At 38.2% G+C, this 19,506-nt stretch overlaps 2 protein-coding genes and 1 long non-coding RNA gene across 7 annotated transcripts in view; 2 read left to right on the plus strand and 1 right to left on the minus strand.

The window, feature by feature from the left end:
- ALDH1A3 (aldehyde dehydrogenase 1 family member A3) overlaps positions 1-12,274 on the plus strand; it is a 58,668-nt gene extending 46,394 nt beyond the window's left edge. For 2 of the 3 annotated variants that reach the window (XM_016424670.2, XM_003339986.3), the window contains exons 12-13: positions 503-577; positions 9,815-12,274. In XM_016424670.2, coding sequence (XP_016280156.1) covers positions 503-577; positions 9,815-9,887 — 148 coding nt within the window. In that variant the 3' untranslated portion in view covers positions 9,888-12,274. Of the gene's footprint in view, positions 1-502; positions 578-6,084; positions 6,355-9,814 lie in introns of those variants that run through there. The other variant, XM_007479471.3, reaches the window with a different exon arrangement.
- Positions 566-15,742, minus strand: LOC103099082 (uncharacterized). Its single transcript, XR_008914027.1, has 4 exons — positions 15,607-15,742; positions 7,541-14,658; positions 6,354-7,375; positions 566-1,940 (listed from the first exon to the last, which is right to left on the minus strand). It is a non-coding gene; the product is annotated as an uncharacterized LOC103099082 (long non-coding RNA).
- LRRK1 (leucine rich repeat kinase 1) overlaps positions 15,131-19,506 on the plus strand; it is a 154,858-nt gene continuing 150,482 nt past the window's right edge. For 2 of the 3 annotated variants that reach the window (XM_016424661.2, XM_056807503.1), the window contains exon 1: positions 15,131-15,284. The gene's annotated coding sequence lies outside the window, so the exon portion shown is untranslated. Of the gene's footprint in view, positions 15,285-15,871; positions 16,164-19,506 lie in introns of those variants that run through there. The other variant, XM_007479468.3, reaches the window with a different exon arrangement.

The following is a 19,506-nucleotide window of genomic DNA, read 5'->3' on the forward strand; positions in this document are numbered from 1 at the left end:
GACACACACGTGAAGTGATATTACCATGTTAGTTCAGTTGTTCCTGGATTAATTAGATCAGCCATATATTTTGACTAATTGAAGTGGATGAGGGTTATCATCCTTATTAATGGCAAATAACAATAAAATATCACCTATGGTAAACAGCATAGATATCTAGTTATGATTTATAGAATGGCAAATAATGAAACATCTTCAGGTATTACAATTAAAAAAGAGAAATTCCAACTTTACGCTTTTCTCCCAATTTTCCTCCTTCCTTCCTTTCTTTATTCTTCCTTTCTTTTTCCTTCCTTCATTTCTTCCTTCCTTCATTTCTACCCACTCCATTATTTCTTAGAACCTTTCCCAACTGGAAGCCATATGCTTTGAAATATTTAGTCCCTCAGAAAAGGATGAGAAGGGAAGAGATGAGATCCAAAGGAAGGAAGCTATCAATGAACTTGATTGTTTACCAATGTCTATTCTTCATGTAATTGTATTTTTAAAATTCTTCCTACAGGATCAACTGCTACAATGCCATATATGCACAGGCTCCATTTGGTGGCTTTAAAATGTCGGGAAATGGCAGAGAACTGTAAGTTTTGTTAACAATAATAATAATTTTAATAATAATATCTTATACATTTTTATTGTATTGCATAGTTTCCAAAGTATTTTAACATATATTATCTAAGGTTGCTGATCTACACTGTGAGGTAGACAGGTCAGGTATTAGTATTACATTTTGTGACAGGGAAGCGGATACCCAGAGAAGCCCAATGTTTCACAACTAATAAATAGCAAAACAAGGCTTCTACCCAGTTCTTTCTAGTTCGACTTCAATTCAGCTATGTCTAGCGCCCTTTGTAGAACAACATTCTGTCACTCCTTTTTCATTAAGCCCCCAAGTGAACAACAACAAAATGAACTACATTTTCAAGAATATAATAGCATGTTTGGGTTCCACTTTAATTGTCCAATCTTTTCTTTCATAATTATCAGCTTAAACCATTAATGACATTTGGCTAATAAGTTCATTGTTCCTTAGACCATCATGCTCATTTCTATGTCTGAGTCTTTGATAATTCTATTTCCTACTTCCTAACCCCACTTGAAATACTCTGCACCATGGAAGGGCTCTAATGTATAATCTCTTAAATTATTCATTTTTATTTTTTATTTTATTTCGTCAATTTAGAATATTATTCCTTGGTTATAAGAATTGTATTCTATCCCTCCCTCCCCTAACCCCACCCTTCCCATAGCCCACAGGCAATTCCACTGGGTAGTAAATGATTCATTTTTGACAAATAACTCTCAAATTTCATCCTGGAGTACCTTCAGAACCCTCATGTATATGCCCTCTGATCTGGGTGTCTTCTTTTGTAAATTTAACTTGAATTTTCTGAGTATTTGAACTTGCCTCATCAGAGGACAGTTTGAGGAGAAGCATTTTTCTACTTCATATGTTTCTCAGTTGAAACCAATCCAGTTTCAGTTGTTTCAGTTCTCAACTCATCGTATGCTTCGTGCACCTGGGCAATGTGTGCCACGAATCATTGCTTTTCTAGGCAATAAAATGCCAGAGGATCAACAGTCTCTTCTGGTGTGGCCTTCTAGGTCAAGGCCTAGTTGAAGCAGCTGGCTAATCAGAGTAAGAAAACTGGCCAAGGAGATGACTGGTTGAGTAGCCAAGTGGGCAGAAAGCATAAAGATACTAATAATGTTATTTGAAAGGAACTTTAGCAAATTTCTTCATCTATCAAGGATCCTTCCTCAAATCCAGAAAATCTTCTGTAACAGAGGATCATGATGCTAGATTACAAGTGACGTTTATTTGCAGGTTCTAGTCACTGATTTTATGTCTCTTCCATGGATGAAAACTTGAGTGTATGCAGAAGTAGAAAAGGCATCCTTGTGCAGCTTGCTGTGTTCTGTCCTCAAAGACAAGCTGCTGCCTAGAAGGGTGGAGAGGAGTAGAGAGAAGCGAGAAGCACAGTCAGTGTTGGTAGATCCTGGTCACCAGTCTCATTTGTTCATACCATGGCATCATTAAAACTATTACCATATCAAATCAGTACATTGAATTCACTGACCATCTCCTTTTAAATCCTAAACATAGCCTTTGCTTCACTGTCATCAAGGGGTCCTTTGGTTCTATAAAGAGAATATAAAGTTCATGTATATAGATGTGTGTATTACGTATTGTGAGCATATATTGTATTTGTTATATTCGTATTGTATATGTATTTTGTTGATTTGTTCCAGTTGCATCCAACTCTTTGTGACTCCATTTTGAGGAGTGTTTTTGGGCACAGACACTGGAGTAGTTTGCCATTTCTTTCCTCAACTCATTTTACAGGTGAAGAAACAAGGCAGAATTAAGTTTCTGAGGCTTGATTTGAACTCAGGATGATGACTTTTCCTGATTCAAAGCCTAGTCTTTTATCCATTGTGCCACCTAGTTGCCCCCACACACACACACACACAATTTTGGTTTGCTTTGGCTTTTGGAGTTCTTTATAAAATGAAACTCAAACTTTTTTGACTTCTTTTTTATATACCTGTTACGATTTGGGGGTTTCCCTTTTCTTTGCATTTAATTTTTAGTTCTGAAGCATCTTCAATCCACATTGTTCCTATAGATTAATTTTATAAGACTATCCTTTAGGTGTTATTTAATGTTATTATTTTGTTATAATTATATTTTCCAATATTGATTTCTTGGGCTTCCTCTCTCTTATCAGGATATAGAACTTAATTATGTTGTTGTCAGCTCTTGTTTTATGTCCAAGGTTGTTTTCAATAACTAGGATTAAGTCAGTACTTAAGATCAGAGTATCCTAGATCTAAAGCTGAAAGGAACCTTAGTGGCCATCTAATTATCCCTCTCATATTAAAGGCGAGGAAACTAACCTCGAGTAGCTAAGTGACTTTCCTAAGATCATGCAGGTAATCAGTCTACAAGGTAGATTTTGAACCTGCCTCCGAGTCCAGATTTTCTATTATATTTTCATGAGCCATTAAATTATCTGCTCTGAACAGAAGTGCTTTTGTCTTATGTCCATTTTTCTTCCCAATGAAGCATTCTGACAGTCTGGGTATAGGTCATTAAATTTACCCACTGTTACTACCTGACTTAACTTTGTATCTTTTCCCATCTTTTAGAGCTTACCCCACTCTATCTTGCATGATAAGTAAATTCAGTTTAGCTTAACTTAATTTTGTATAGACTTTAGAATTGAGGAACCCTTTCAATCATCCTTGGACCCCCACAAAAGTCCAGTGATGTAGATACTGTGACTATTGTTATCCCTATTTGGCAGATGGGAAAATTGAGTCTTACAGAGATATAAATATAAACAAATAACAAGTATCAGAGTTTAACTGTGATCTTGATTCTTCTCACTTAAAACCAAGCTCTTTCCATTATACCATTTTGCCTCCCCCACTTTATATATACAATAGGAAAGATTATTTTTTATTTGTAATTCTAAAGCAGGTGGCAAAAATGAGTCATATGAAGTACTCTCATGTAGGGAAATCATTTGGGCCAATGATTTGAGTAAGAGCCAAGACAAGGATCCAGTTTCCATTGGTTCTAAGAAGAGTTTATCTCAGCTCTTCCAGTTCCTAAGGAGCTTAAGGGTAGGTCATAAGGGGATACAGAGTGGGAGCGAAGCATTTTGATCAACCTGGAAATTCTGAGGTCAGGCTTTCAAAACCTCAGTGGTTAAGAAAAAGACAACATTAATACTAAAACACTAAAAAAAAAAAACAAAATAACTAGTCCTTTTATAAATCTCTTTTATAGTCATGCCAAAGTTAAGATTCAAAACTCATGTTATTGAATGCCCAAGTAAAATTAGGAGGGTGATGTGTCACTGCTATAATCAATTAAGCAATTTTGATAATATGTAAAATCACTGCTTATGAGAAACTGAAAGGGTAGAAGGTTCTATGACAGTTCATGATAACATAGCCAGTATGTATTTTTTAAGGATTCACTATTTGCCAGGAACTATGCTAAGTTCTGGGAATAAAAGAAAAGGGGAAAATATGGTCCCTGTCTTTAAGGAAGACAGTGTTTAAATAAGTATATATATATGATATATATTTCTTTACATATAGAGAGAGAGAGAGAGGGAGAGGGAGAGACAGAGAGACAGAGAGAGAGAGACATAATAAATACACATAGATAATAAACATGCACACATGTGCGATGGAAGGCAGGCTTTGAAGGAAAGCATTATCAGCTGATGAGTAGGGAACCAGGGGGAGCCTCCTTTTGAAGTTGGGATTTGAACTGAGTCTTGAGGAAAGCCAGGGATATTAAGCAGTGATTAAGAAGGGGAACATTCCCGGCAACCAGTACAAAGTCACAGAGTTGGAAATGGAATGTTGTGTTTGAGGAACAGTGAAGAGGTCAGTATAACCAGGTTCTAGAAATGTGTAAATAATTTTTAAAAACTGAGAGAGATATGTAAAAGCCCAAGAGAAGGCTTTATATTTGATCTTGGAGTCAATAGGAAACCCTGGAGTTTATTGGGGTGACAGAAGGAACATGCTAGTAAACATTATCAATAGATTCTCAAAAAAAAAGTACTCATGACACACTTACACTTAATTTGCATTATCAACATTTTCTCTATCGCTTTCTTAAACCTAGAAATCACCAAAACAATGAATCAAGCCTTGATTTGTAGCATTTACTACAAATTCATGAAGTGTAAATGTGCACACTGAAATTTAACAATCCAGCTGATAGGAACTGACTCCAGCATACTCCTGGGTAACATGGGCAGAACTGCTCTTTAGGAAGATACCTTTGGCAGTTGAGTGGAGAAGCTAAAACTTCAGTCCAGGAGACCATTTAGAAGGAAGCATGACTGACAAGAATAAAGGACTCCAATGTGGTTCTCCATTAACAGAAGTATTGGGCCAAACTAATTCCTTATATACCAGTTAAGAGTATATTTATTAAATAATATTTATTTTAATATTTTAAATTAAATAAAAATAATTGTATACTCAATTTAAAATAAAAATTAAAAAGATAAAAAATAAATAATAATCCACTTCAACCAATAAAAGTGTTGGAACTATAGGTTAAAACTTAAAAAGGCTTTTTTAGTTTTTCCCAGGAATTATACCTGCACCTCAGGTAGTTGCTAGTAGGTGATTGTTAGTGCCTTCTTTAGGTAGCATAGGCACAATATTTAGATTTAATTTATATGAGGATAACTTAGAAGAGTAGACAAACCACTTTATATACTAATCCATTATTTTATTCTAAAAATGTTTAAGCAAATATATATAAATGTGTGTGTTAGCTTTTCCAGATAAATCATGATATAGCCTTAATAAGGATTAAGAGAAACAAAACCTCAACTATCAATGAATCCCCAGTGCTTTGTTAATACAATGACTGGCACATAGTAGGCACTTAATAAATGTTTACTCTGTCTCTGACAATATAGTAGAAAGGAGAATGGGATTTGCAGTTAGAGGAAATGGGTTCAAATCCTGTCCCTTCCACTTACTACATGTCTACCAGTGGGCAGTTCATTTGGACTCTGGACTTCAGTTTTCTCAATTGCAAAATGTAGGGGTGGATTAACTAACCTCAAAGGGTTTTGATGTATGCTTTTGTAATTATCCCTAGTTCCTTTAAGATGGCTCAGTTGCCACCTTCTACAAGAGGCTTTCCTGATCCCCTCAAATGTTAGTGGTCTTCCCCCCAAAATTACTCTGAATTTATATAATATATTTTATATAAAACATATTATATATATGTATATGATATATTTTACATTTACTTATAAATCTTGAACTTGGATTCAAAAGACTAACTTTATAAATACTAGATAAAAGAGGTATGGTTAAACAGCTGTTTGTTTGAAGGACTATAGTTTTGAGTGTTCTGCAAACTCAACTGATGAGTCAGTATAGTGGCCCAAAATAAATGCCACTTTGACAGACAACATGGTGTAGAGAATAGAGTGCGGCTCAGTGTCAGGAGAAGCTAGCTTCAAGTTCTGCTTCTACTACATCTTGACCATGGATAATGGCCCTGGATAAATCACTTAATTTGCATTGCAGTTCACTGAGCATTTGGCATCTCCAAAGTAAAGCATTCCTGACTAATTAGTAGCAGCCATAATTCTCAGGAATAGGATGGAGGGTATCGTGGATGATCCAAAGACCCAGATTCTTTGAAGAAGCAATTGGAAGCATGAGGAGCAGGAGTAGAAGACCACAATCTGAAGTCAGAACTGCCCCTTCTTCCCAGTCTCTACTTTGAAGTTCAGAATCAATGGATTTTGCAAAGTCCCTTAAAGAACAATGGTGGGGAAGTGGCTGCTACTAACCTGGAGCCTGGGACCTGGGCTGTAATCTCCACTTCATCTGCTTTAAAGACATGGGATTCTAGACTGGTCTCACTCCCCATTCAGTTCTGAGTCAAGATAAAGAGAAGCTGCCCAAATGGATGCTCGAAGTAGGGTCAGGTCCCAAGAAAGGCTTCCCCCACTGAGTCCAGCCTGGGCAGGGGAAAGAGAACATGTGACCCTTGACCCTTAGGAACAATAAAAAGCTAATATTTATATAATGCTTTAAGTTTTGTAAAGTTCTTTTACATATTATACATATGCTCATTTAGTCCTCATAAAATCCCTGGGAAGCAAGTGCTGTTATTTCCCCCATTTTACAGATAAGAATGCTAAACTTTGCCCAGTCATAAAGTAAATTAGCCTCTGAGGCAAGGTTTGAAACCATGTGTACTTGAATTTTCTGGTTATCACTGTGCTCCAGACACTGTGGCCTGAACCCGGAGAGCTTCAGAAGGACAGTCAGGAAATGAAAGGCAAGATGGACTGTTCTTCTGTCTACTTCCCCCTCTCCCTCCTAGGATCTGATAACACCTCCCATGACAGAAGTGGGGGCTCCTCAGGGCTGCCTGGTAGCTGAGAAAGCCCTTGGCATTCCAGTTCACTTGGGAAATAAGATCTACCTCTGTAATCATAAATGCCAGTAGATTCAATAATCTAATGATTATTTTATGAAAATGAACCAGTAGAAGCATTTTGGAATAACAATGGCAGTCTGATATCAGGGAAGGAGGACACGAGGACCCTGGAGTAGCATTAAAGGGAAGAATAAAGAAGTCATAATTTGGGGCCAAAGGGGCTGCCCCTCTACCATCTCCACCAGAACTCAGGCTGAATTGTCCATGTAAGACCCTCAAAGGATAGTAGAACATGGATTCAGCCCATCTGTGTCAGAAACTACCTCTGGCCCCATCCCCATGATGGCTGGTCAAAGGTGCTTCTTCATAGATCGTTCAACATCCTGTTTCCTGTTTCAGTGCTGGAGTGGAGAAAAACCTGAAAATCTGGAAAGAAGACAGTTCTAGTTGGTCTCCTTAGACCAGACCTCCCTCTCTGCACTGAAGGCAGATCATAAACTAAGACTTGTTCCTCCCTTGGCAACCACCACCAATCTCTACCTTCCCCATGATGTCTGTTTCAAATCAGGATGTGTTTGGACAGGTGCTCACCTTCTTCATTGTCAGGCCAGGAAAGGCAGGAATTCAGTGTGCATCCTCAAGGCTGGGGTAAGGTGAGGCTATTACTATTGACTGCTTCTTGGGGAGAATGTAGAGCAGATGACCCTGGAACTCTAGCATTTTTCAAGTATTGCTGCTGTCCTTTCTCCTCCTGGCTGTTGGGCTCCGGATACTGTGGAAAGGGCTCTGAAGACTTACGGAAGATGGTTTTTAGATGGAGACATAGACCCAGATCTCTGCATCTCGACCTCTGCCCCAGTGCTTGCTCTCACTTCAATGAGCAAGCTATAAATCCCAGAGGCAAGACTGGCTCCTATGGTAGACAGGCCAGGGCCAGAGGAAACCAGCAGAAAGGGCAAAGACTGTGTGTCCATTCATAGATCACTATCTGTACAAAGCTGTTATTCTAGAAAAAGACACCTGGGGATCATTTGTAGAATGAAACACAAATGCCAGTGGATTCCACCATAATGGATGTATGTAAATTTTGTGAAAATGGATCAATGAAGCATTTCTCTCTTTAAAAAAAAAGAGATATTTCACTTTAACAGTTCAATATTCTCTAAGACTATATAGATTGCAAAAGCAGCTGCTGACCCACAGTGGTAGAGGGCATTTTTTCACTAGGATTTCTCTTGTTGCCTCAACCCCATCATTTTAATCAAGTTTGTCTCTTCATGACTCCAGATTTAAGGTCTTCTTAGCAAAGATTCTGGAGTGGTTTTCCATTTCCTTCTCTAGTTTATTTGACACACGAGGAAACTAAGGCAAACAGGGTTAAGTGACTTGCCCAGGGTCACACAGCTAATAAGGGTCTAAGGCCATATTTGAATTCCAGTCTTCTTGACTTATCTACTGTATCCCCTAGCTTCCCCTAGATTTCTCTAGACTACCAGGTTTCAAATAGAAATGGGGCCAATTTCAGGATCACTTTGGACACATATTGCCTTAGAAAACCATTTATTGACATTGTTTTATTCTATTTTTATTTACCTCATTAAATACTTCCCAATTGCATTTTAGTCTTATAGATGTATTTAGTAACTCTGCCATCAGTTAAAATCATATTTAGTTAGAAAAAACCATACTATTTTATTCACTAACTAGAGATTCTTTTTTTTTTTCAGTATTTCTCTATATGTTTACAGATTATTTGCCTTATAAGACTGTAAACTCATTGAGGGCAGAGCCTTTGTTTTGTTCATTTTGCCCCTACTCAGGTATCTAGCACAGGGCTTTGTATATAAAGGTACAGGGGTTTTCAGAGGCTTTTGCCCCTTTCCCCTGTTTTTGATTGGGGGGAGGGGTGTAGAGAGTAGACATTTCATTATTTTAGGGAATGGCTCTATAAAAACTTTCCCAGAAGCTCATAGTTGCTTGAGACACTGAGAAATGAAGACATCTGTCCATTCAGTTTCACAAATAGATCTTCTTGATTCCCAGACTAGTCTTTTATCCATTATGCCCATCTGTCTCTCTCTCAATGAAATATAGGGCTTAAAAAAATTAAGATGCCACTGCTTTAATTTTTTCACTTTTATTCTTCTTGCTTTTTTTGAAACATGGCTATGAAAATGTTTTTCATGACTTCATAGATATAATGGATATTGTATGTTTTTGCCTTTTGAATGTGTGAGAAAGAGGGCAGAGGCAGGAAAAGAATTTGGAACTAAAAATAAAAATTAAAAGTTTAACAAAAACGATGTCATTGCTTTAAATAAAACAGAGGGGGTTTTGTTTGTTTTTGTAGGAAGGGAAGATTTCTCTGATCACTAAATAGCTCTCTCCTGCATCCAGAAACCCCACTCTGACTACTAAATGCCCCAATTCTTTTTTAGTGGCTCTCTCTCTCTTGCCTTCAGAAACTCCAGCCTCCACACATTCTTTTCCTATCCCCTCTGAAGGACTCATAACTGCACTTTAAGAAGGATTTGAGTAATGCCAACTTATCAAGTCCAGTTAGGTCTTTCTAGAGTCTTTTACCCTGGGTGGATGAGCTCTCTTCTTGCCAGTGAATTCTGAATATTTAAAGGCCATCATCCCAATTAAAATATGTTAGGCAAACCTCTCTCCAGGTGTCCTCACCTTCATTAACATGTCCAATTTCCTAATCTACTTTCCAATGATCTCTTCCAGTGGATAATCAGTCAAGTAGCCAGAATTCAAAGTGATTTGGCAATTATATGGGCAAAGCAATTTAAAATACACACACATTACATAAGGAATCTGGAGAATGTGATTTTAAAATTGTTTTTCTCATTACAGAGGCGAATATGCTTTGGCAGAATACACAGAAGTGAAAACAGTTACTATTAAACTCAATGAGAAGAACCATTGAATGGGATATATCCTTCTTTAAGCATCTGACGTTCTGAATGTGGCAGAGAAATTTTGTAGAACACAGCACTTCTTTTAAAAAACAACTACTACTACTACTTTATTTCTTCTAAGACTTTTATATTTCTCAGATTTTGAAAGAAGTTTTTTTTCTCATTCACATCCACCTTCACTCATTCAAACTCTGGAGGGCTCCATTAGCCATCTGTGAATTTTGTCATATTTTATGGTAATCAAGTCATCACTTATTTTTAGTTTTGCCCCTTTAGACCTGGTCACTGGGGACAGTGAAGAAGCTCAGGACATTGTTAAAAAAAAAGTTTCCAAAAACAATGGTGTCTGACCTGTGCTTGAAAAGCACTTGGCCGAATTTCTTTTGTCTGTTAAGAACTTGGGGAAAAAAGTTTTCCCTAAACCTGGAGAGGAGAAACTGTATAATTTATAATGATGGGTCTTACCAAAGACCAGCCCTCCTTAAGTCTATGGTTCATTCCAGCCTTGATAGTAAGAGCAACTGGATATTGCCATTCAGTAACAGGAAGGTTAGGTAGAAAATACATGTGTTGAATGGCATGAAAAATGGAAACTACTTTGATTTGAAGATGATAATCTTGTGTCAAGTTCCTTCATAAAAAAGATATTCATAATATTAGAGAACAGGTTGAATGGTGATCATTTTGGCAAGCAGTCATCTTTAATCATACTGTAGTATACATTATTACTTAGTTTAAAGTTAATAAAAAGTCCCTGAAATATCTCTAATTCAGAAGCCCCAAGGACATACTACATACAGCATATGTGTGGATATATATATAAGTATATATCTCCAAGCACTTTCTTTTGGGGGGAGGGGAGAAGAGACCTTTGCACAGCATTCACCACAAAGATTTCCTCTATCTTATAAAATTCTGCAGCTTGGCATGTGTTTAACTTTTTATATAACATGAGATAGTTTCACTGAGAGCCCTATATATCTATCCCTAGGATAGTAGAGTCAGAACATTCATCAATCAATCAACATTTATTAAGAGCCTGTTTTATGCTAGGTACTGTGCTAAGTGCTAGGACTCATGACAAGCTACTTAAAATAAGAACACCCCCCCCACCCCAAACTGCAATTCTGCAGCAGGTAGTAATGCTGTGGTTATCCCCAACACCTGTTGCTCTTTCTCCCCTCTGGAGTACTGATCATAAATAGCAGATCTCATCTGTTGTTTGTTTTTAATAGTGCCTTAAAGTGCACTCTTTAATGCCCTATGAAGTAAGCAGCATATAACTATCATTATTCCACATTTCTCAGGTAAGGTAACTGAGGCTCACCAAGTTCCAGTGAATTGCCCACAGTCATACAGCTAGGAGGGAGCATGAACTCAAATCCAAATTTTTTCCAACTTCTGGTCCCAAGGCTTTTCCCATTAGGTCACGCTGCTTATTGATCCATCTTGCTTAGTAAGACTTAAATACTACTGGAAAAATAGGTGTCACCTAACCTTACTTTAGAAGTCTGTTACTCATATTAATTTTAATTGATTTTGCAAATAACAATATGGACTGAGTGGAGGCAAGAGGTCTCCTGCTGTACCTGAGTAGTTTAGGACTGTTCCTTTTTTTTTAAGAAAGTTGTGAATTTTCTTCTCCTTTTTATATAATAAAAACGTATGATGTTCTATCAGTCCCACCTTGGGGAATGCTATAAATTTCCCTATTTGGCACTGAAATATCAAAGCTTATTTTAAAAAAATTTTCAGAAACACTTAGCATCAACTAACTGGAATTTTTTTCCTAGATGTGAAAAATGATGATTATATTTGAAATTGGGAGAAAGGAGTGGCACAAAACTACAAAAATAAAAACTATCATGTGTATATGGAAAATCATATATGTGATACAGAACTGCTATCCTTTTAGAAAATAATGCCATATGTAATTCACTGTTTTTTTCCCTATCAGTTAAGACTCAATATATTGTCTTATTTTGTTAAATCAGGGTTTGACTTTACACACTGAACTTTCTGAATTTTATCTTACATAACTTTAGACACTAAAATAATCCCTCAGAATGTTCTTCTTTCATTGCACAGTTATGCTTTTCATATGAAATGCTACTTAAATTGTTTAAATATTTATAATTAGTATACAGTTAATTACCCTATTTTTTATAGCTGAAAGTACATGGAAATGGTATGTTTAAACTTCTTGTATATACTGTATTTAGAAATGGAAATCTATGTAATATTAGGTTTTCAATTCTTTAAAGATTTACTTTTCCATGATGTGGTTTAAAACCCCACCCTTCTATAATCCTGTGAATTCTAATTCCCACAGATTACCTTTAAAGTAATGCAACAACACTTTTAAAACAGAATAAACTTTTGAGACAAAACAGAATCATTTGTTTTCCTTATCAACAAAAAGTCATATTCATCAAATATGGATACTCTTTCTTCTTCTACCTGGTAGACAAATGAAGTACCTTAATCCAAATGAAGAAATCCTATTTGCTGGTTTGAGAGATTAAGTTTACATTTGTCCAGATTTATAGCCTTAAACTAGAGTTCTAATAGTCAACATAAGCCGTGCTACTTCTTTATCTGGATGTTGGCATCTAGATTTTCTCAACTTTATATCTGATTTTGAAACTCCAGCAACTTGCTTATAGTTGAGAGATGAAAGTCAAAGCTGGAATAAGAGCATCACTGGGACTAAGTAGAAATGAACATTTTAAGGTTGATCTAATACCTTGAATGGATTTGAAGTTTTAAATGCTTCTGCCTATCTTTCAGTAAAATGACAGTTCTTTAAAAGAGAAAAAGGTTAACATCATCAAAGAGTCTGGATTGGGACTGGGACCTTAGATGTCAAATGTTTCCTTTTACAGATCAGACACAAGATGAGAGAGAGAGAGGACATGACTCAAAATTTTATTATCATGGTACCTTTTCTGCTGTACCCCAGAGGCAGAGAAGTGGTTAGTTTTCCTTTGTTTAAGAATTAGGAATTAAAAACTCTTAAGATTTTTTTCCCCCCATGTGTTAGATGAAGAGAATTTAATTAAGAAAACATTTGAGATTACTTTTAAATAAATGTGTTCAGTGGCCTGCTATCATTTGACCAAATCCAAATAAAATAGGGTAGCTGTAATTTCCAGGGTCCTCCTGTTCAGCTATGAGGCTTTTGTCAATGTAGTCCTTTCAAAGTCATTCTCCAACCTCCACCCCAGGCCCATTCCATTCTCTCAAAATGAAAAAAAAAAAAAGTTCTGAATTTTCATCCTTGCCCAATCTTATTACATTCCCTATCATGCACTTCCTAAAGAAGTCACTAGGTGGCATATAATAGAGTTATGGAGGAATATAAAGAAAAGTTCTGAGGGAGAAGTATAATAAAATCCCATCTGCACTGAGGGATGGACTTGTTTGATATCTTCATTCTTTTTTTTTTTCTTTAATCCTAACAGACAAACATCACATCTGGACATTACACACTGCCCTCTTGCTATTATCAGGGTCTGTGTTATGAGTTACTTTCCAGTTATGAAAAGAGCTTTACACTGATTTGACTAGTCTTGTAAGATCTCCAACTATAGCTTTGCCTCAGGGCAAGGCTTCACAGCTAGAAGTTCAGACTCTAGGCCCAGAAAAGAGATAAGTAATAATTGAGTTCAGGACATGGGATGAGAAAGATTTATGAACGACAGGAATAAGTGCTTATCACTGTGATAGCTCACACTTAAAAGATGTACAAAACATTTTCCTAATGACAATCTCATGAAATACTATGCCTGAGGCTAGTAATTATTATTAGACCCATTTTATAGATGAAGATACTGGGAAATAAAGAGGTTAAATTATTTTCTCAGTCTAAAAGGGGGTACAGAAGATAGGGAGCTGGGTCAGGTTATTCCTGAAACAATAGCTATTTAACCATGGGCAAGTCACTCAACCTGTTTGCCTCAGTTTCCTCAATTATAAAATGTGAATAATAAAAGTAACTGCCTCATAGGGTTATTTCAAGGATCAATAAGATATTTATAAGGCATTTAGCACAGCTTTATAAATGCTTATGCCCTTTCTGATCCAGTATCAAACCAGATTCAAACTTGGGTCTTTCTGACTACAAACCCAGACTGCTACTAAGAGCTAAGTAGTCACAGACTTCCTAAAAGAATCGAAATATTTTGAAGGCTTTAGTAGTCCAATCTGGCTAGAGTAGAGCAATAATGGAAGAGGAAGTCATAAATTTAGCCTGAAAAAAATAAGCTAGAGTCAGATTGGGGGAAAGACCTTACTTGACAAATCCAATTTTCATATTAATTTCTGCTTCAATGAACAAAATATGGACAAGTGGTGGCTGCAAATTATATGTATGTGAAGAAATATAAAATATATGGCAAAAGGATGAGGCAGGTTTGCATAGTAGAGTATAGGATTTGGAGTGAGAAAAACCTGGGTTCAAATCCTGTCAGATACATACCATGTGAATTTGAGAGAGTGAATAACTTCCTGAACCTCAGTTTTCTCACCTGTAAAAAGAAGGGGACAGGCTCCTAGAATCCTAACTCAAGTCTCATGATTTCTGGGCCTCTATTTCCACATCTGTAAAACTAGGTTTAGAAACCTTATGATTAAAATTCAAGCTCTGGGTCCGTTTCTTTTTGGGGGATCATCATTCCAGTCCATTTATCTCTCTGGGTCTCAGTTTCTTTATCATGTAAAATAACGTCGAAGTTCCAAGGATTCTGATCCAAGTTTCTCTGGGGTTGGCTTTCATATCTATAAAATAAGGAGGAGGTTCTTATGATCACAATATAATGGCCTTAATTTCAGTGGTCCTCGGTTTCCACATCCTTAAACTACTCCATAGGCTCTGAAATCTGCCCTAATGCCAAGGTCCAATTATCTGATCACTCTGGATTCTTCTGACTCCTCCCGCCACCACTGGATTTCCTACCAGAGCCCGAAGTTCCAAACGACTTCTCCAGGAACACCCTCCCCCCCCAGCACCTTACTCCTCCGAGTCCTGGGGAGCATTTGCAGGGTTCACCCCCTGAATAACTGCTTATTTTCCCCTCCCCCGCCCCGTACCCTCAAAAGACCTTCCTTTGGGACTGCGGGCGCCGTAGTCATGGCCAAGACCATAACCACGACTATGACCGTGGCCTTGGCAGTGCGCGCGGCCCCGGGGCGCAGAGCAGGAGCCGGGGGAGGGAGGAGGGAGGAGGCAGGAGGCAGGGAGGGAGGAAGGGGGGCACTGCTCCGCTCGGGCCCCGCCCTCCCCGGGGGACTCCCGCCCACGTCTCCCGCTTCCCTCCCCTCCCCACGGAGGGAGCGGCAGTCGCCCTGTACCCCGATTCCACCTTGCAGCGCGGGGGCCCCGTGGACCCCTCCCAGGGCACCAGGTAAGCTTCTCCTCGGACTCCTCCCTATCTTGGCTTTCTGCTCCTCCGGGATGCATTCCACACAGTTTTCGAGTGAGGTGGGGTGGCGAGCTTGGGGTTGGGGGTTGGGAGGGGGCTGGGTCCGGGTCCTTGAACTCACTGTGCCTGCAGAGAGGGCGAGGCCACGCCACAGGCTTGCTTCCTCTGCTCTGCCACCTCCTTAGCGGACGGCCCTTGTTGCCTTCGGAGCCCAGAAGGACGTGGACTTGGGCTGGGGGGAAAGCGGGGGCGGGATGGCGGGGGACGGGGGTGGGGGAAACACCTTTCCCCAGGTGCTGCTCACCTTGGCCCCAGCTCGAGAGTGAGCGAGGTGCCTGCAGCTTGAAGGAGAGGTTCTCCGAAACCCAAACTTTCTTTCTGCTGCCGGGATTTTCCCTGCAGTGACTCACATCCCCTCAGAGCTGCTTGCAGCGGGGACTGGGAATCTGGGACCGAGTGGGGGTGGGGAGAGGGAGGGGCTTGGGTATCGGAACCTGGGCATTGGGGATGAAGCAAGACTGAGGCATTGGAGGGAGGGCAGGAGGAGGAGGAGGTGGAGGAGGGAAGAAATCCGAAGTCGCCAACCGATTTCCTCCTGTAGATTAACACCAACTTCCTATCCTTGGAGGCAAATCCTTTCCGTTCGCAGTCCAACGTTTGGCTCAGTTGCCTGTCACCTAGTAGACACCTAATAAGTGTTTATTGATCGATCGATCGATCCTAGCCAATATTAAGTTCGCGGTGCCTGTTTGCAAGTCTTAAAGGATTTGTTTACGGCAATGGATACGGGTTATTTGCTCCCCAGAGACTCTTTTGGACCCTAAACTGAGATGCCCAGAAGCAAAAGCACTTTGCTAAGAGGTATCTGTGTAAGATCTTTGATTTGTCTTTTCAGTATTTGTCAGGACCTGCTTGGTGGGGGAGTTGGGGGGGAGGGGGGAAGAGTTACTTCTTAGAAAAACAAAACAAATTGGTTGTGGTACTTCTGCCTAACTAGGTTTTCAAATGAAACTTCTGAATCTATGCTGGACCTAAACGGGCATTGATTTGCTCTGACGTTCCGGTTAGATCCTAAATGAGGCCTTTGTAATTAAACAGCATTGTATGGAACCACTAGGAAAAAGAAAGGAAGGATTAAAGAAGTAACTTTTTTGCCTTGGGGCAAAGTACTTGGCTTTAGCCTTTTGTATTAGCTTGTGCCATTTTAAATGCCAGGTTATGGGAGTTTTACAGGTCTGCAGCTCAAAATCCAAGTCTTAATTCAGGGACGGTTTTCTTTCTTGCACATGGGTTTATTAAAATGGCACTTATGGCACAAATCCTGGTGTTTGGATTTTAATTTTACCAAATATTACTTTAAAGCATAGTATTGTCTGGTTGTTAGGAATTTATTTAAGTAAAATAAACGTTCCTGTCCTTCCACTTCAGTTAAACTTTTAGAAAAGTTGAGTTTCTGTAACCGGATTTCTCCCGTAGGGATTGTAGGGAAGATTAATGAGAATACCATTTACTTCTGTGATACCTGAGGGGTTTTTTTTTGTTGTTGTTGACCAAAGTTAAAAGTTTATACACTAAATACATGTGTATATATAAAGTGTATGTGTATATGATGTATTACAAAGTGTATATAAAGTATAAATGTGTATATAAAGATTTGACTTTAGCAGGTGAACAAAGAATAGATCTGCTAAACGTGATTTGCAGGCCATGGTGGGGGGGATTGTTCTTGTAGAGGCATGGGGGGGGAGGGGCGGCAGCGGGAGGCAGAGGACAGGGAACAAACACCTTTCAAGCCTAGATTTAGGATAGGAATATAAAACCTATTTTCTAAACTTGACATACCAGAAGTCCTGGACCCCATCTCTATCTCCTCCTATTGGGTTTAATAAAAAGTCAGCAAAAGAAATCTCTTGAATTACTGAAATCTTTAAAGGCTCATTCCAGGTGCTACTTCTTCCATATTCCCTTATCCACCATCCCCAGGTACCAGTTAAGGTGATAGCTTTCTTTCTCTTCAAATTTTCTGTCCTGAATCTTTATTGTAATCACATTCTGCTTTGCATCAGAATAGGAATAGAAATACTTCTGCATGCTGCAGAATTGATGTTGCCCCCCCCCCCAAAAAAAGGTCAGCATCCTGTTGCTAATCTGTTGCTGATGAGTTTCTCTCAATTTAGGCCAGTTCTTGCACAGCACAAGACTCGTGTTCCATCATCAGGACTAACCTGTAGCACTTTGCCAAGTAGAATGAGCCAGAGCTTTTTTTTTTTTAAACCCATTGACAAAGATTTCCTTAACCAAATCACCTCCAGGCCACAATAGGCAATCATTAGAAATTTATGGTTTTACTACATGTGTCTTGACACATGCCTTTGAAGTAAATCGCTATCATTATATCCCTATTTTTGTGGGAGTTATGAGGTCACAAAGAGAATTTTGAATTTAGACTGAGCCTTTTGAATCATTGTAAAATAAGATGCAATGGAATACAGATAAAGCATACGCTCTTTTATTTTGGAAAAATCTTGGAACCTTTATACCTTAATATAAGTGGGAAAGGCTTGGAAACCACCCTTTGGCTCAGAAGGGAGAATTTGCACTATTTGCCTCCTCTAAGATAATTTCATAATTTAGAAATTTGATTGAACCAGGAACCTAACTAAAGATGAGGGGAGCTTTAAGGAAGTTAAGATTTTAAGGCAAAATGTGGGTGAGAAGGAAAAATGTACACTATTTGCCACCTCTAATATAAGATAATTTTCCAATTTTGAAATTTGATTATGCCAGGAACCTAAAGATAGGGGAACCTATGAGGAAGCAAAGTTTGAAGGTAGATATTGAGTAAAGCTTGAGTTGCTACACCTTGTAACTTCTATTTAGAAAATGGTCAAAATTTTGACCAGAAAGCTGCTCTGGTGGCAAAAAATGTTATGTTGGTAAAATTTATTTTCATAGAGAAACTGAAAGCAAAAAGGGGAACAATGTGTGTTGGAGGCTTTTAGCAGAAGCTGAAATTACAAGCTAGTAAAAAAAGTAAAAATGTGAAAAACATTATTCAGGTCACAAACTTTAAAGATTTTTAGACTGTTGCCTTGCTTTATTTTCCTTTTACTGTTGGGTGCATAACATAAATATTTCATTACTCATTATGTTTGAAACAATTACTTATAGTAGTTTTAGTCCCATTCTATATCTCTTTCTTAAACCCAACCCCTATGAGTTAATTTTTCTTTGGATTAGTTTCTGTAGTTAACACCTCTTAGTTAAATCTCAAAAGGATCCTACTATCACCACTCACCTCCACTCCTCATACTTCTTAGGCTCCAGAATATTAGCTAACATTCCTGTGGCATGGTCAAGTATTTTCTCCTTTTTGAAATCCTGCCAAATCATAATAGTTAACACCATATCTGTGGATTTTGTTCTGAGTGTGCCCCATCAAACAACTCATATTTTCAAAGAGTTTCAAGGAATGCAGTGGTAGATAATATACATAATATGGGGATATCTGAGTGCTTAGGAAAGTACTATTTGATTTGTAATGATTTTTAATGACTAAATCTCGAAATCTGTCTCAACATTTTTGGCTGTGTTATTTAATAATTGTTGGATAGGCAAAATATACTAGGTGTAGTACAGAACCAGTATCAGCTGATTACCAAGCCTTTATTAAAATTTATGATATGGGAGAATTTTTTTTAAAAAGAACAAAATCTTACATTCTATTGGTAGGAGGCCAAGTATGTACTCATAAGTATATACAAAATAAATAGAAGTGAGAGTTTATAGAGAAGAGCACTCAGGGCAGAACCTTAGAAATTCAGCTGAAAATTGGGGTCGTGAAATGGATAATAAATTAGAAATGTGATCTAAGAAGTGACCCAACAGGTAAATAGAGAACTGGGAGAGTGCAGTGTCAGGAAAACTCACAAAAGGGAATATTTTAGAGAAGAAGGTGGTCAATCATGTCATGCTTCAGAGGGGTCAAGAAGGCTATAATTTGAGGAAAGACCATCAGCTTCAATGGTTAACAGATCTTTCATTGGTAACTTTAGAGGGATATGAGGTAAAGAGGCCAGATTGCAGAGGATTGAAAATCAGTAAGCATTTATTAAATATCTACCATGTCCTTGGCACTGTACATGGTGGGAATACAAAAAAAGAGGCAAAAGATAAGTTTCTGCCTTCAAGGAGTTTACCATCA

The sequence above is a fragment of the Monodelphis domestica genome, chromosome 1 (genome assembly GCF_027887165.1).
Source record: "Monodelphis domestica isolate mMonDom1 chromosome 1, mMonDom1.pri, whole genome shotgun sequence".
NCBI classification, from domain to species: domain Eukaryota; kingdom Metazoa; phylum Chordata; class Mammalia; order Didelphimorphia; family Didelphidae; genus Monodelphis; species Monodelphis domestica.